Source organism: Hyla sarda, chromosome 3 (genome assembly GCF_029499605.1).
Source record: "Hyla sarda isolate aHylSar1 chromosome 3, aHylSar1.hap1, whole genome shotgun sequence".
Taxonomy (NCBI): domain Eukaryota; kingdom Metazoa; phylum Chordata; class Amphibia; order Anura; family Hylidae; genus Hyla; species Hyla sarda.
Genome location: NC_079191.1, coordinates 436130129 through 436147086, shown reverse-complemented (window position 1 = coordinate 436147086; position 16958 = coordinate 436130129). Strand labels below are relative to the sequence as shown.

At 41.8% G+C, this 16958-nt stretch overlaps 1 protein-coding gene and 1 long non-coding RNA gene across 4 annotated transcripts in view; one reads left to right on the top strand and one right to left on the bottom strand.

Annotated features, from left to right (window-relative positions):
* LOC130363147 (uncharacterized) overlaps positions 1-15754 on the top strand; it is a 29318-nt gene extending 13564 nt beyond the window's left edge. Inside the window, exons 1-3 of one of the 2 annotated variants that reach the window (XR_008891741.1) lie at positions 8437-8553; positions 11449-11490; positions 15620-15754. This is a non-coding gene — a long non-coding RNA (uncharacterized LOC130363147). Of the gene's footprint in view, positions 1-8436; positions 8554-11448; positions 11491-15619 lie in introns of those variants that run through there. The other variant, XR_008891742.1, reaches the window with a different exon arrangement.
* ALK (ALK receptor tyrosine kinase) overlaps positions 1-16958 on the bottom strand; it is a 1017868-nt gene that overhangs the window by 32021 nt on the left and 968889 nt on the right. For both annotated transcript variants that reach the window (XM_056568555.1, XM_056568556.1), the window contains 4 exons: positions 16876-16940; positions 15617-15746; positions 8443-8540; positions 5466-5558 (listed from right to left, as the gene is read on the bottom strand). In XM_056568555.1, coding sequence (XP_056424530.1) covers positions 5466-5558; positions 8443-8540; positions 15617-15746; positions 16876-16940 — 386 coding nt within the window. The remainder of the gene's footprint in view (positions 1-5465; positions 5559-8442; positions 8541-15616; positions 15747-16875; positions 16941-16958) is intronic.

The following is a 16958-nucleotide window of genomic DNA, read 5'->3' as shown; positions in this document are numbered from 1 at the left end:
GTGGGGGCGGAGTTGGCGTTCGGATACCTGAGGAGGTAGCTACCAAATATCTCATCCTATAGAGAAGCCCATTTTGTGCGCACCCACCATCACTTTTTCACTAGGAAAAGTGCTCGTTTATCTCCGATATACCCCTTTAGTCCTTTCCAGACGCAGTGGTTTAGCAATTTTGTGGGTTTATTTTTCCTTCTCGCCTTTTAGAGCCATAACTGACATCACTCATTTTACCAAAACATCTGCGGCAAAATATATTTGTGATCGGGGCTTCACATTCGTGCTCGTGGTTACAGTGGTAAATTACCTACCTGTTATGTAGGACATTTAAAGTTAACATACCGGTCAGATTTGTGCCCAATGACCGCAACGGCCGTTAGTGGGCAAAAAGTCAATCTGGTAGAGAAAATAGATGTTATAGTCATGAACCGATACCCCTACCCTAACACAAACCCAAGATTTAAAAGGGTATTCCGGGCAAAAATATTTTATCCCCTATCCAAAGCATAGGGGATAAGATGTCTGTTTGCGGGAGTCCCGCTGCTGAGACCCCTCACGATCTCCCTGCAGCACCCACATTCTATGCGGGTGCTGAATCTCCAGCTTCGGAAACCTCCGGGTCTCCGGGACTGCGGACGTGACATCATGCCACGCCCCCTCCCATAGATATGAATGGAGGGGGGGGGGGGGGGGGTGGCGTCACGTCCCCAGTCACGGAAATCCGGAGGTTTCCGAAACTGGAGATTCAGCACCCGCATAGAATGTGGGTGCTGCAGGGAGATCGCGGGGGTTCTCAGCAGCGGGCCTCCCGCAAACAGACATCTTATCCCCTATCCTTTGGATTGGGGATAAATGGGTATTCCGGGCAAAAACATTTTAACTCTAACTTAAGACAGAAGTGAAATGACTGCGAACTGACTGACCTAGGAATCGATGCCGAGAAACCGAAGAGCTGTGGTCGTCATGCCTACTCTGACCAAAACCGGGCTGGCACTTAGGCAGGGTCAGGCTGACATACTAGACATCAGGGCAAGAGTGAAAACGCTATGAACCTGTCAGGCCAAATGAAGCTCACCATGTTTCTGCTATTAAGTGGCAAATAGAACTGTTAGCAAGATAAGACACAACCACTGCTACCCGACTGACCTTTGGTGGTAATAGCCTTATGGTGCCATATTGCCTGTAGATTAAACAATATCCGAAACACCTTACCTAAAGACTGAGCCATAACCCTAACTGCCCAATTCCTGACTCCCCTGGTCTCAGGAGTGGCACCCCGCTGCGAGTGACCCATCCTTTCATTGCCATCATGTCTGTAGTCTTTGCATACCCAATGTACCTGCAGATACTACAGCCCCATGCATGAGCCATCGTGCCCTTAGGCTGGACCGGTCTTGCGTACCATTGTGCCTATGACAGTGCTGACGTTGCAGGCACTCATAGGTGAACATCGTCCGTGTGACAGATGCTAGCTGTGGAGACATGTTGGTAACAGACCTGCGTGGTGTATCCCCCAGCAGATGTGGCAGGCACAATGGGTAACCACCATGGATGTGTCGTGGTGTTATTGCTCTGAAAAACGTGTCAGTAACCAGAACCTGTGTGGTGCCTCCCTTTGCCGTTGTGGTAGGCATGCAGAATAAACAACCACCTATGTGTTGTAAAGTTATTGCTCTGAAGCTGTGTCAGTAACGGTAACCTGCTTGAAGCCTTCCCTTGCAGACGTGGCAGGCATAACGGGTAAACAACCACCTATGTAACAAATGATTATTGCTCTGAAGACATGTCAGTAACAATATCCTGTGTGGTACCTCCCCCTGCAGACGTGGAAGGCATAACGGATTAACATCCACCTATGTGTCGAAATGTTATTGCTCTGAAGACGTGTCAGTAACAAAAACCTGTGTGGTACCTCCCCCTGCAGATGTGGAAGGCATAACGGATTAACATCCACCTATGTGTCGAAATGTTATTGCTCTGAAGACGTGTCAGTAACAAAAACCTGCGTGGTGCCTCCCCCTGCAGACGTGGCTGGCGTAACACGTTTTAAGAGCTCAATACCCGAGTCACCTTGTGCAGCAGGACATTAGTGAGAGCCTCCCACCACACAAGCAGACAGGGCCGCCTAATGTGTGGCAGATAAACAACCGAGACACTCTGCCGGCACAAATCCAACCCCCGGACATCAGCTGCAACCTCCTTACCAGAGACTCTGCCTCCCGCATCTGTACAGGTGGCTGACAAGTTTTCCTCCCAATCTGATGTGGCTGTTGGATCTGCGCGAGACGCAGAGGCCACGCCACCTCTAGGAATAGATTTATTCACGCTTTCCGCCACCGCCTGCAGGCAGAACCAGCCTGCAGCTGCTGCCTGCTACATATGTATAAATATGCAGGCCGTGGGTGATGCCGCATCCCACCGCGAGGCAGCCCACGGAGCTACCGCCTGTATACCCGATAAGGCCCATAATCAGCGAGACACCGGCACAGTGAGCAGCCGCTCCAAAGAATTTGGCGGGAGATTCAAACGGCATACGCAAATGTCACGAACGCCCCTCCAGTAGGAGGCAGGGGCGTTAAATACCCCTTCCCCCATCCACAACACCTTACGCGCTCTGCCTAGATGTGCAGGGGGGTGGAGAAACTTCCGCCCCTCTCACAAATACAGCCTAAAAAGGCTTTAAACATATTTAAAAAAAAGTATTTGTGGGGCTAAATTAACCCCCCCCCCCACAGACACACACACGCACACAATTTTACAACTTTTGGGGGGTTTAAACTGTCCTGGAGCATCAGGCTACATTCACAGTCAGACATTTTGCAGACCTCAAAAGACGGCAATGCATTTCTGAGCAGAGTCCACCGATAGAATTGAGGCTGGAATCAGAATTTTCAAGGCAGATGTTTCCACTGCGGACATTCCGCTGTGTGGGTGATGCAGCAGAATCCTATTGAAAATAATTTCCAAACTGAATTTTTCCGCCAGATTCCCCTTGGAAATTCAGCCATGTGAACTAGGCCTTTGTTGCCTTTCCCAAAAAACAGCCCCACTCTCAGATTCTGTGCGGCATTACAACTCCGCTCCATTCACTTTAAGGGAACTGAGCTGCAATACCACACACAAACTGAGGACATGGGAGGCGCTGTTTCTGGAAAAAAGCAGCTGTTTTTTTTTTTTTTTATCCTGGATAACCCATGTGACTAATTTCATAGTCTGTTTTACATTGTGGCTCTGCATTGGAGCACAGTACTGTCTTACTGTATTGTATATTATTCTCTACATTAATGTTTTCCAACCAGGGTGCCTCCAGCTGTTGCAAGACTACAACTCCCAGCATGCCCGGACAGCGAGTTGTAGTCTAGCAACAGCTGGACGCACCCTGGTTGGGAAACACTGCTCTGAGCATTGTTGGTCTCCCATCCACTGTCCAGACCATGATACCTGCTGCTTAGCATTCTGGGAGTTATAGTTTTGTAACAGCTGGAGGCACCCTGGTTGGGAAACACTGCTCTGAGCATTGCTGCTGGTCTCCCATCCACTGCCTAGACCATGATACCTGCTGCTTAGCATGCTGGGAGTTGTAGTTTTGCAACAGCTGGAAGCACCCTGGTTGGGTAACACTGCTCTGAGCATCGCTGTTGGTCTCCCATCCACTTTCCAGACCATGATACCTGCTGTTTAGCATGCGTAACACATCTACCATAACACATTTATCAGAGGCTATAGCAGTGTTTCCCAGCCAGTGTGCCTCCAGATGTTGCAAAACTACAACTCCCAGCATGCCTGGACAGCCTTTGGCTGTCCAGGCATGCTGGGAGTTGTAGTTTTGCAACACCTGGAGGCACCAAGGTTGGGAAACAATGAGCTATAGTAATATAGATTATCAAAAATTCAGATGTGAGGCCCACGAGAGGCAGGAGACTGTGCTCTCTCCAGCAGCATGCAACATACAAACTGCTGCCCTCTGGTGGCAAAAGCCTCATATCACAGGGGAAATTCAGTGCACAATGTACATGTGGTGGCCCAGTACGGGAGATGTTACCCTGTACCCTTGCTGTCCTGTCAGGCAGCCTCCTTCAGTGTCCCCAGGGCCCCTTGCACCTGTTTCCCCCCCCCCCCCCCCCCCTGTACATATGTTCTGCAGTGTGTTGTATTATAAAATATGTTGTATCTTTAAGAGTTATGTCATGTGATTGTTACCCAGGAGGTACCAGTGACCAGGTGACCCCAAAGAGTGACCTATGGGCTCCCTGCTAGTCTCCCCCTATAAGCCCTGGGTGGAGCTTCTCTCTCTTGGAGCTTCGCTCTCTTGCTTCCTGCTGAGGTCCAGTGCAGTCTTGTCTAGTGTGTGTGTCCAGAGTGTTGGAGACCTCAAAGTCCAGTCCTGCAGCCGCCATCAAGTCAAGTAAGATAAAGTCACAGCTTTATGAGTCAAGTCAAGTCAGTAACTGTCACCTGTCATGTCAGCGTGGTCTGCATTCAATTGTCCAGTCCTACTACAAGTCCCAGCAAGCCCTTAAAGGGGTATTCCAGGCAAAAACTTTTTTTTTATATATCAACTGGTGCCAGAAAGTTAAACAGATTTGTAAATTACTCCTATTAAAAAATCTTAATCCTTCCGATAGTTATTAGCATCTGAAGTTTTCTGTCAAACTGCTCAATGATGATGTCACGTCCCGGGAGCTGTGCATGATGGGAAAATATCCCCATAGGAGCTGCACAGCTCCCGGGACGTGAGTCCTCAGAGAGCAGTTAGACAGAAAAAAACAACTCAATCCTTCCAATAGTTATTAGCTTCTGAAGTTGAGTTGTTTTTTTCTGTCTAACTGCTCTCTGAGGACTCACGTCCCGGGAGCTGTGCAGTTCCTATGGGGATATTTTCCCATCATGCACAGCTCCCGGGACGTGACATCATCATTGAGCAGTTAGACAGAAAACTTCAGATGCTAATAACTATTGGAAGGATTAAGATTTTTTAATAGGAGTAATTTACAAATCTGTTTAACTTTCCGGAGCCAGTTGATATATATAAAAAAAGTTTTGGCCTGGAATACCCCTTTAAGGTCTCTGCATCACTGGTCACCTCCTTGGGCCCTGGCTGAACTGTATAGACTTTACCATCTGTCTACTCTCAGTAAAGCTACCGTTGTCCGTAACTTGGCGTCGGAGTCTTTATTGCCCCCGTGCCTAGCCCAGGATCCAGCGGTATACCTTGGGTTGGCTATAGGCTAAACCATGCCCTGGCGTCACGAACACAAGGGGTTAATACCATCTGGTAACAACATTTTCCCTCATCACACCCCGCTATCACATACAGAACTATGCAGACTGGTGCTTGGCACTTTATGATATAGAAACCTTCAAGAAGACGGCAGAGACATGAGACGTCTCCTCTACAGATAAATAGGGCCCTGCCGAGGCTCAGGAGGACAATTTGTATTTTCTTTAGTAATCGCCTGTGGGATTTTTACCTGTATATATCTCGAGCCATTCCGAAGTCCCCAATTTTCGCAACTCTGCCAGGTCCTTGACAGGTGAGCAGGCAGTTCCTTGCAGCGATGTCTCTGGAAAGACATGATCAATTGTTTTAATAAAGGTCAGATCCTATCAATAATGTTCTGTGACAGGCCCCCTAGGACGGGCTGCGGCGCTGATGATCCTAAGAATGTTACCACGAATTCCTCCAAACTTTTCACTGGTATCAGATTCTTGCTTCTCTCTTATAATGAGTATATATGTGCATTCATCTAGCTATATATATATATATATCTATGTATATATATATATATATGTGTATATATATATATACACAGTGGTCCCTCAACATACGATGGTAATCCGTTCCAAATGGACCATCGTTTGTTGAAACCATCGTATGTTGAGGGATACGTGCAATGTAAAGTATAGGACAGTGGTCTCCAACCTGCGGACCTCCAGATGTTTCAAAACTACAACACCCAGCATGCCCGGACAGCCGTTGGCTGTCCGGGCATGCTGGGTGTTGTAGTTTTGCAACATCTGGAGGTCCGCAGGTTGGAGACCACTGTTAGAGGAAGTTATACTCACCTGTCCCCGCCGCTCCGGACCGTCACCGCTCGTCACCGCTGCCCTGGATGTCGCCGTCCATCACTGTCCCCGAGGTGTCCCCGACGCTCCGGCAAGGTCTCTGCTTCCCCGGCATCCTCGCTCTCCGTCGCCGCCATCACGTCGATACGCAAGCCGCTCCTATTGGATGACGGGACGGCGTGCGCAGCGACGTGATGACGACTATGGAGAGCGCCGACGATGCAGGGGATCCCGAAGAGGACGCGCCGGAGCCCCGAGGACAGGTAAGTGATCGTCAGCGGACCACACGGGGCACCGTAAACGGCTATCCGGGGGCAGCTGAAGCAGTCTGCGCTGCCGGATAGCCGTTAATGCGATGGCCCCGACATACAAAAGCATCGTATGGTGATGCTGCCTCTGAGAGTGATCATATGGGGAAATGATCGTATGTCGGGGCCATCGTAGGTCGGGGGGTCACTGTATATGTATATATATATATATATATATATATATGTATATGTATATGTGTATATATATATATATACGGTATATATATACACACACACACACATATTAAATAAATAGAGGAATAAAAGAATATATCATTATTATTAATAAATAAATAAGAAAAAATGACCATGGATAACTTTTTTTTATCAACAATAAAAATTTTATATATATAATAAAAAAAATATATAATTATCATTATTATTATCAAAGAAAAAAAAAAAAGGAAAAAAAAGAAATAAATAAAAGAAGAAAAAAAACGACCAGGGATAACTCTATTGACTCTCCTTTCTTTGTGCAAAGTGAAATAGCGCCCCCTTCCTCAAAGTGGAGCCCACAACATCCGATGAAAGTGTCTCAATAACCATTTAAACGAAGGTGTGCCAACCACATAGTCTCCATAGTCACAGACATTATTCAGTACCAGGACTATATTAAAGCACAGTAAATAATGGTCTGAAGAGGCTCTGACCATATGTAGGGGTCCTATAATAAAGAAATATAGATTATATAATTATTTTTATATATTTTATTTTTCATCAAGAAGGCTAAAAACATCGCCAATCCATAAATTTTTTTTTTTAAATTGTACTATGCAATCTAGTGAATAATACCACCCTATAGCAGTGTTTACATCTGTTCTGTAGAAACACTTCTATGTACGGTCCAAATAATAATGCTATCAGTTCCTGAATAATACCAGAGCTGGGGCCAGGGTGTGAGTTTAGGGCTTAGTGGGCACTGGATGCAGCTTTGGATGTGAATAGAGAATTAGAGTGTTAAAGGGGTACTCCACTGGAAAAAATTTTTTTTTTTATAAATCAACTGATGCCAGAAAGTTAAACAGATTTGTAAATTACTTCTATTAAAAAATCTTAATCCTTCCAGTACTTATCAGCTGCTGTATGATACACAGGAACTTCATTTCTTTTTGAATTTCCTTTCTACCTGACCACAGTGCTCTCTGCTGACACCTCTGTCCATTTTAGGAACTGTCCAGAGTGGGAGCAAATCCCCATAGAAACCCTCTCCTGCTCTGGACAGTTCCTGACATGGACAGAGGTGTCAGCAGAGAGCACTGTGGTCAGACAGAAAGGAAATTCAAAAAGAAAAGAACTTCATGTGGATCATACAGCAGCTGATGAGTACTGGAAGATTTTTTAATAAAAGTAATTTACAAATCTGTTTAAAGGGGTATTCCAGGAATTTTGTTTTATTTGACTATGCTACAGGGGCTGTAAAGTTAGTGTAGTTCATAATATAGTGTCTGTACCTGTGTGTGACGGTTTTCTCACAATTCTTCTGTGATTTTCACCCCAATATTTATTTTTACCAGCATACAAAATGACTGCTGTCTCAGATTTTTCCCAGGTTGCAATGTGGCCGAGACCTGACATCACTAGTCAGCTGATGACAGGGAGCCTGTCTGCTTCAATGGGTGGAGCGATCGCTTGGTGGGAGAGAGAGATCAATCTGCAACTAATGCAACAGCTGTAGGCACCCTGATTGAAAACCACAGGTTTTTTGAATGGATGCAGCTCATTTATGTTTCAATGGGTGTGGTGGCTGATGTGTGGGAGGGAGGAAAATGGAATTATGGGATTTGTAGTCAAAAAAAGAAAACTCAAAGAGGAAATACCAGTTCACAAAAAGCTAGCCCCAGTATTATGGTAATCTCACAACATAGCCATTTATCCCCAAGACAAGCGCAGATCCTTCCTAAGCATGTCCATTACTGTCTGCCAGGTATGCACTAAAATCACCTCATGGTGGAGAACCCCTTTAACTTTGTGGCACCAGTTGATTAAAAAAAAAATGTTTTCCAGCAGAGTACCCCTTTAAAAGAAAGATTGTTCTCGTGTTACCTTTACAAAGGCTTTTTTTCTTTTAAGGTACCTGTGGATAAAGTGGTTTTCCTCCAGATACTGGCATCCATTGGCGATATCACGAGCCACGTTAAGTAGGTCCAGCATAGTGAGGGAAGACGGCTGATTCTATACAGAAAAGGTTAGAAAAAGGAGGAGAATATGAGTGTAGCTAAAGACAAAACTAAAAAGATACAGATAGTTTATAAAGCCAATAATACTGCTGTGAATATAATTATTATAATACTGCTCCTATATACAAGAATATAACTACTATAATACTGCTCCTATATACAAGAATATAACTACTATAATACTGCTCCTATATACAAGAATATAACTACTATAATACTGCTCCTATATACAAGAATATAACTACTATAATACTGCTCCTATATACAAGAATATAACTACTATAATACTGCTCCTATATACAAGAATATAACTACTATAATACTGCCTCCTATATACAAGAATATAACTACTATAATACTGCTCCTATATACAGGAATATAACTACTATAATACTGCTCCTATATACAAGAATATAACTACTATAATACTGCCTCCTATATACAAGAATATAACTACTATAATACTGCCTCCTATATACAAGAATATAACTACTATAATACTGCCTCCTATATACAAGAATATAACTACTATAATACTGCTCCTATATACAAGAATATAACTACTATAATACTGCTCCTATGTGCAAGAATATAACTACTATAATACTGCTCCTATATACAAGAATATAACTACTATAATACTGCTCCTATATACAAGAATATAACTACTATAATACTGCTCCTATATACAAGAATATAACTACTATAATACTGCTCCTATATACAAGAATATAACTACTATAATACTGCCTCCTATATACAAGAATATAACTACTATAATACTGATCCTATATACAAGAATATATCTACTATAATACTGCCCCTATATACAAGAATATAACTACTATAATACTGCTCCTATATACAAGAATATAACTACTATAATACTGCTCCTACATACAAGAATATAACTACTATAATACTGCTCCTATATACAAGAATATAACTACTATAATACTGCCCTTATATACAAGACTATAACTAATATAATACTGCTCCTATATACAAGAATATAACTACTATAATACTGCTCCTATATACAAGAATATAACTACTATAATACTGCCCTTATATACAAGACTATAACTAATATAATACTGCTCCTATATACAAGAATATAACTACTCTAATACTGCCTCCTATATACAAGAATATAACTACTATAATACTGCTCCTATATACAAGAATATAACTACTATAATACTGCTCCTATATACAAGTATATAACTACTATAATACTGCCCCTATATACAAGAATATAACTACTATAATACTGCCCCTATATACAAGAATATAACTACTATAATACTGCTCCTATATACAAGAATATAACTACTATAATACTGCTCCTATATACAAGAATATAACCACTATAATACTGCCCCTATCTACAAGAATATAACTACTATAATACTGCTCCAATATACAAGACTATAACTACTATAATACTGCTCCTATATACAAGAATATAACTACTATAATACTGCCCCTATATATAAGGATATAACTACTATAATACTGCTCCTATATACAAGAATATAACTACTATAATACTGCCCCTATATACAAGAATATAACTACTATAATACTGCCCCTATATATAAGGATATAACTACTATAATACTGCTCCTATATACAAGAATATAACTACTATAATACTGCTCCTATATACAAGAATATAACTACTATAATACTGCCCCTATATATAAGGATATAACTACTATAATACTGCCCCTATATATAAGGATATAACTACTATAATACTGCTCCTATATACAAGAATATAACTACTATAATACTGCTCCTATATACAAGAATATAACTACTATAATACTGCTCCTATATACAAGAATATAACTACTATAATACTGCTCCTATATACAAGAATATAACTACTATAATACTGCTCCTATATACAAGAATATAAGTACTATAATACTGCTCCTATATACAAGAATATAAGTACTATAATACTGCTCCTATATACAAGAATATAACTACTATAATACTGCTCCTATATACAAGAATAACTACTATAATACTGCTCCTATATACAAGAATATAACTACTATAATACTGCTCCTATATACAAGAATATAACTACTATAATACTGCTCCTTTATACAAGAATATAACTACTATAATACTGCCTCCTATATACAAGAATATCACTGCTATAATACTGCCCCTATATATAAGGATATAACTACTATAATACTGCTCCTATATACAAGAATATAACTACTATAATACTGCTCCTATATACAAGAATATAACTACTATAATACTGCTCCTATATACAAGAATATAACTGCTATAATACTGCCCCTATATATAAGGATATAACTACTATAATACTGCTCCTATATACAAGAATATAACTACTATAATACTGCCCCTATATATAAGGATATAACTACTATAATACTGCCCCTATATATAAGGATATAACTACTATAATACTGCCCCTATATATAAGGATATAACTATGTGTTGTCCCTGGTATATTCCTGATATTACAGATTGATACACTGTTGTATGATCCTTTCTGTACTGTATAGATGAGGTTCCTGTCCTCCGGTTCGCTCCATTAGGAATGTTCTTGTTATGATCTGATGATAATAAGTTTATAAATACAGGAGATTGGGAGATGAGTTATAATTTGTGAGATAACAGGATAGAATACGATGTTCTGACTGCAGAACATTCTTCTTCTCTCTAAGGCCACTGCCCTAATGTGTCTGAGGAGAAGGATGGAGGCCGCTCAGCGCAGGACTATTTATGAGACTAATTCCCTCTGACAATGCCGCTGCGCCAAACATTACAGGACACGGCGCACCGCGGACCGGAGCTCTATCTATATTATATGGTTTCATAGAAAATAAAAATAATCTTTCTTTCAGGTCACACTGAGCCACAGATGTCAGTGCGGAGAATACAGAAGGGTAAATGTGCATCCATATGTATCAGGCTTCACTTACAGGAAGTCAATTCTATCTATTTATCTATCTATCTCATATCTATCTATCTCATATCTATCTATCTATCTCATATCTATCTATCTATCTATCTCATATCTATCTATCTCATATCTATCTATCTATCTATCTATCTATCTCATATCTATCTATCTCATATCTATCTATCTATCTCATATCTATCTCCTATCTATCTATCTCATATCTATCTATCTCATATCTATCTCATATCTATCTCTCTCATATCTATCTATCTATCTATCTATCTCATATCTATCTCATATCTATCTATCTATCTATCTCATATCTATCTCATATCTATCTCATATCTATCTCATATCTATCTATCTATCTATCTATCTATCTATCTATCTATCTATCTCATATCTCTCTATCTATCTCATATCTATCTATCTCATATCTATCTATCTATCATGTTGATCTTCTGTTAGTTTATAAATGTATGTAGACACAGTATTGTGTAAATAAAGTAAGCACAGGTAGTGTTGCCTCCCTATCTCTATGTAAGTGGTGTAAGCACAGATAGTATTGCCTCCCTATCTATGTAAGTGGTGTAAGCACAGATAGTATTGCCTCCCTATCTATGTAAGTGATGTAAGCACAGGTAGTATTGCCTCCCTATCTCTATGTAAGTGGTGTGAGCACAGGTAGTATTGCCTCCCTATCTCTATGTAAGTGGTGTAAGCACAGATAGTATTGCCTCCATATCTCTATATAAGTGGTGTAAGCACAGATAGTATTACCTCCCTATCTCTATGTAAGTGGTGTAAGCACAGATAGTATTGCCTCCCTATCTCTATGTAAGTGGTGTAAGCACAGGTAGTATTGTCTCCCTATCTCTATGTAAGTGGTGTAAGCACAGATAGTATTGCCTCCCTATCTCTATGTAAATGGTGTAAGCACAGGTAGTATTGACTCCCTTTCTCTATGTAAGTGGTGTAAGCACAGATAGTATTGCCTCCCTATCTATGTAAGTGGTGTAAGCACAGATAGTATTGCCCCTTATCTATGTAAGTGGTGTAAGCACAGATAGTATTGCCTCCCTATCTCTATGTAAGTGGTGTAAGCACAGATAGTATTGCCTCCCTATCTCTATGTAAATTATGTAAGCACAGATAGTATTGCCTCCCTATCCCTATGTAAGTGGTGTAAGCACAGGTAGTATTGCCTCCCTATCTATATAAGTGGTGTAAGCACAGGTAGTATTGACTCCCTATCTCTATGTAAGTGGTGTAAGCACAGGTAGTATTGCCTCCATATCTCTATATAAGAGGTGTAAGCACAGGTAGTATTGCCCTCCTATCTGTGTAAGTGGTGTAAGCACAGGTAGTATTGCCTCCATATCTCTATATAAGTGGTGTAAGCACAGATAGTATTGCCTCCCTATATCTATGTAAGTGGTGTAAGCACAGGTAGTATTGCCCCTATCTATGTAAGTGATGTAAGCACAGATAGTATTGCCTCCCCATCTATATGTAAGTGATGTAAGCACAGGTAGTATTGCCTCCCTATCTCTATGTAAGTGGTGTAAGCACAGGTAGTATTGCCTCCCTATCTCTATGTAAGTGGTGTAAGCACAGGTAGTATTGCCTCCCCATCTATATGTAAGTGATGTAAGCACAGATAGTATTGCCTCCTTATCTCTATGTAAGTGGTGTAAGCACAGGTAGTATTGCCTCCTTATCTCTATGTAAGTGATGTAAGCACAGGTAGTGTTGCCTCCCTATCTCTATGTAAGTGGTGTAAGCACAGATAGTATTGCCCCACTATCTCTATGTAAGTGATGTAAGCACAGATAGTATTGCCCCCTATCTATGTAAGTGGTGTAAGCACAGGTAGTATTGCCCCCTATCTATGTAAGTGGTGTAAGCACAGGTAGTATTGCCCCCTATCTATGTAAGTGGTATAAGCACAGGTAGTATTGCCTCCCTATCTCTATATAAGTGATGTGAGCACAGGTAGTATTGCCTCCCTAGCTCTATGTAAGTGGTGTAAGCACAGGTAGTATTGCCTCCCTATCTCTATATAAGTGATGTAAGCACAGGTAGTGTTGCCTCCTATCTATGTAAGTGGTGTAAGTACAGGTAGTATTGCCCCCTACCTATGTAAGTGATGTAAGTACAGGTAGTATTGCCCCCTATCTATGTAAGTGGTATAAGCACAGGTAGTATTGCCTCCCTGTCTCTATATAAGTGATGTAAGCACAGGTAGTATTGCCTCCCTATCTCTATGTAAGTGGTGTAAGCACAGGTAGTATTGCCTCCCTATCTATGTAAGTGGTGTAAGCACAGGTAGTATTGCCTCCCTATCTCTATGTAAGTGGTGTAAGCACAGATAGTATTGCCTCCCTATCTATATGTAAGTCGTGTAAGCACAGATAGTATTGCCTCCCTATCTATGTAAGTGGTGTAAGCACAGATAGTATTGCCTCCCTATCTCTGTGAGTGGTGTAAACACAGATAGTATTACCTCCCTATCTCTATGTAAGTGGTGTAAGCACAGGTAGTGTTGCCTCCCTATCTCTATGTAAGTGGTGTAAGCACAGGTAGTATTGCCTCCCTATCTATGTAAGTGGTGTAAGCACAGGTAGTATTGCCCCCTATCTATGTAAGTGATGTAAGCACAGGTAGTATTGCCCCTTATCTATTTGAGTGGTGTAAGCACAGGTAGTATTGCCCCCTATCTATGTAAGTGGTGTAAGCACAGGTAGCATTGCCTCCCTATCTCTATATAAGTGATGTAAGCACAGGTAGTATTGCCTCCCTATCTATGTAAGTGGTGTAAGCACAGATAGTATTGCCTCCCTATCTCTATGTAAGTGATGTAAGCACAGGAAGTATTGCCTCCCTATCTATGTAAGTGGTGTAAGCACAGGTAGTATTGCCTCCCTATCTCTCTGTAAGTGGTGTAAGCACAGGTAGTATTGCCTCCCTATCTATGTAAGTGGTGTAAGCATAGGTAGTATTGCCTCCCTATCTATGTAAGTGGTGTAAGCACAGATAGTATTGCCTCCCTATCTCTATGTAAGTGATGTAAGCACAGATAGTATTGCCTCCTTATCTCTATGTAAGTGGTGTAAGCACAGGTAGTATTGCCTCCATATCTCTATGTAAGTGGTGTAAGCACAGATAGTATTGCCTCCCTATCTCTATGTAAGTGGCGTAAGCACAGGTAGTATTGCCTCCTTATCTCTATGTAAGTGGTGTAAGCACAGATAGTATTGCCTCCCTATCTCTATGTAAGTGGCGTAAGCACAGGTAGTATTGCCTCCTTATCTCTATGTAAGTGGTGTAAGCACAGGTAGTATTGCCTCCCTATCTATGTAAGTGGTGTAAGCACAGATAGTATTGCCTCCCTATCTCTATGTAAGTGATGTAAGCACAGATAGTATTGCCTCCTTATCTCTATGTAAGTGGTGTAAGCACAGGTAGTATTGCCTCCATATCTCTATGTAAGTGGTGTAAGCACAGGTAGTATTGCCTCCATATCTCTATGTAAGTGGCGTAAGCACAGGTAGTATTGCCTCCTTATCTCTATGTAAGTGGTGTAAGCACAGATTGTATTGCCTCCCTATCTATGTAAGTGGTGTAAGCACAGGTAGTATTGCCTCCCTATCTCTATGTAAGTGGTGTAAGCACAGATAGTATTGCCCCTTATCTCTATATAAGTGGTGTAAGCACAGATAGTATTGCCTCCCTATCTATGTAAGTGGTGTAAGCACATGTAGTATTGCCTCCCTATCTATGTAAGTGGTGTAAGCACAGATAGTATTGCCTCCCTATCTATGTAAGTGGTGTAAGCACAGATAGTATTGCCTCCCTATCTATGTAAGTGGTGTAAGCACAGATAGTATTGCCTCCCTATCTCTATGTAAGTGGTGTAAGCACAGGTAGTATTGCCTCCCTATCTATGTAAGTGGTGTAAGCACAGATAGTACTGCCTTCCTGTATCTTCCTGTAATTATAAAATAATTACACATCACAATCTGATACGTTCCATACTATTACCTATCATTTTAGTTATATGACACAATATTGACTTTGTTACCCGCCCATTTCGTATCCTTTCTCACCAGTCTTGGTCGTGTCTGTCTGAGAAAAGACTTCAGATCTCCACCAGCCATAAGTTCCAGCAGAATAAAGCGTGGCAGGGCCTGCAGGCTCACTCCGATGCATCGCACTATATTTTGATGGTTGAATTTACTGTGGGAGGAAGAAAAAAAAAAACAGTAAACCCCTCCTATTGGTCACTTCACTTCCTTTATCCTTGGCAGCAAACAGCGCCCCCTACTCAGCAGAGGGTAACAACAAGCACAGAAGAAAGATCTTCAATGCAAAGGCTACAATAAGATGCTCATTGAGGATTATCCTACTGGCTTAGGGTCTATTCACACGGCAGAATTTCCGCTTGCGGAATTCTGCAAGCGGAAATTCTGTCGTGTGAATAGACCCTTATAAGAGCATTACCTATGTAGCAGCCAAAATTTGTTGCTCTTAGACCAGTGTTTCCCAACCAGGGTGTGTCCAACCACAACTCCCAGCATGCCTAGACAGCCAATGTTGTCTAAGCATGCTGGAAGTCATAGTTTTGCAACAGCTGGAGACGCCCTGGTTGTGAAACGCTGCTCTGAGCATTGTTGGTCTCCCATCCACTGCCCAGACCATGATTCCTGCTGCTTAGCATGCTGGGAGTTGTAGTTTTGCAACAACTGGAGGCACACTGGTTGGGAAATGCTGCTCTGAGTATTGTTGGTCTCCCATCCGCTGTCCAGACCATGACACCTTCTGCTTAGCACTCTGGAAGTTGTAGTTTTGCAACTGCTGGATGCAGCCAGGTTGGGAAACACTGCTATGAGCTAAGCAAAGGCTGTCTTGGGCATGCTAGGAGTTGTAGTTTTGCAACAGCTGAAGGCACACTGGTTGGGAAACGCTGCTCTGAGTATTTTTTGAGGTTGCAAAGCACCCATACCTAGAATGCTAAGCAGCAGGTATCATAGTCTGGGCAGTGATTGGGAGACCAACAATGTTCAGAGCAGTGTTTCCCAACCAGGGCACCTCCAGCTGTTGCAAAACTACAACTCCCAGCATGCCCGGACAGCCTCTGGCTGTCCGGGCATGCTGGGAGTTGTAGTTTTACCACAGCTGGAGGTGCCCTGGTTGGGAAATACTGTCTTAGACAATGGAAAGCAACTAACTCTTGACGGGTTTTGGGCACAGCATGCCCTTAGTCATGACTTTGTTACCAGTTCAAGCCTATATTGGTTAAATAATTGCCCTTGTACCAGTCTCATGATTGATCCACCATAAGAAGTTCATTTTTGATGCAACTCACCTGATAATAAGCGCCTCCATTAGAAAGTCCAGCTCGTCCTGCTCCGAGCACACCTCCGGCAGAGTCTAGAGCGGAGGAGAATA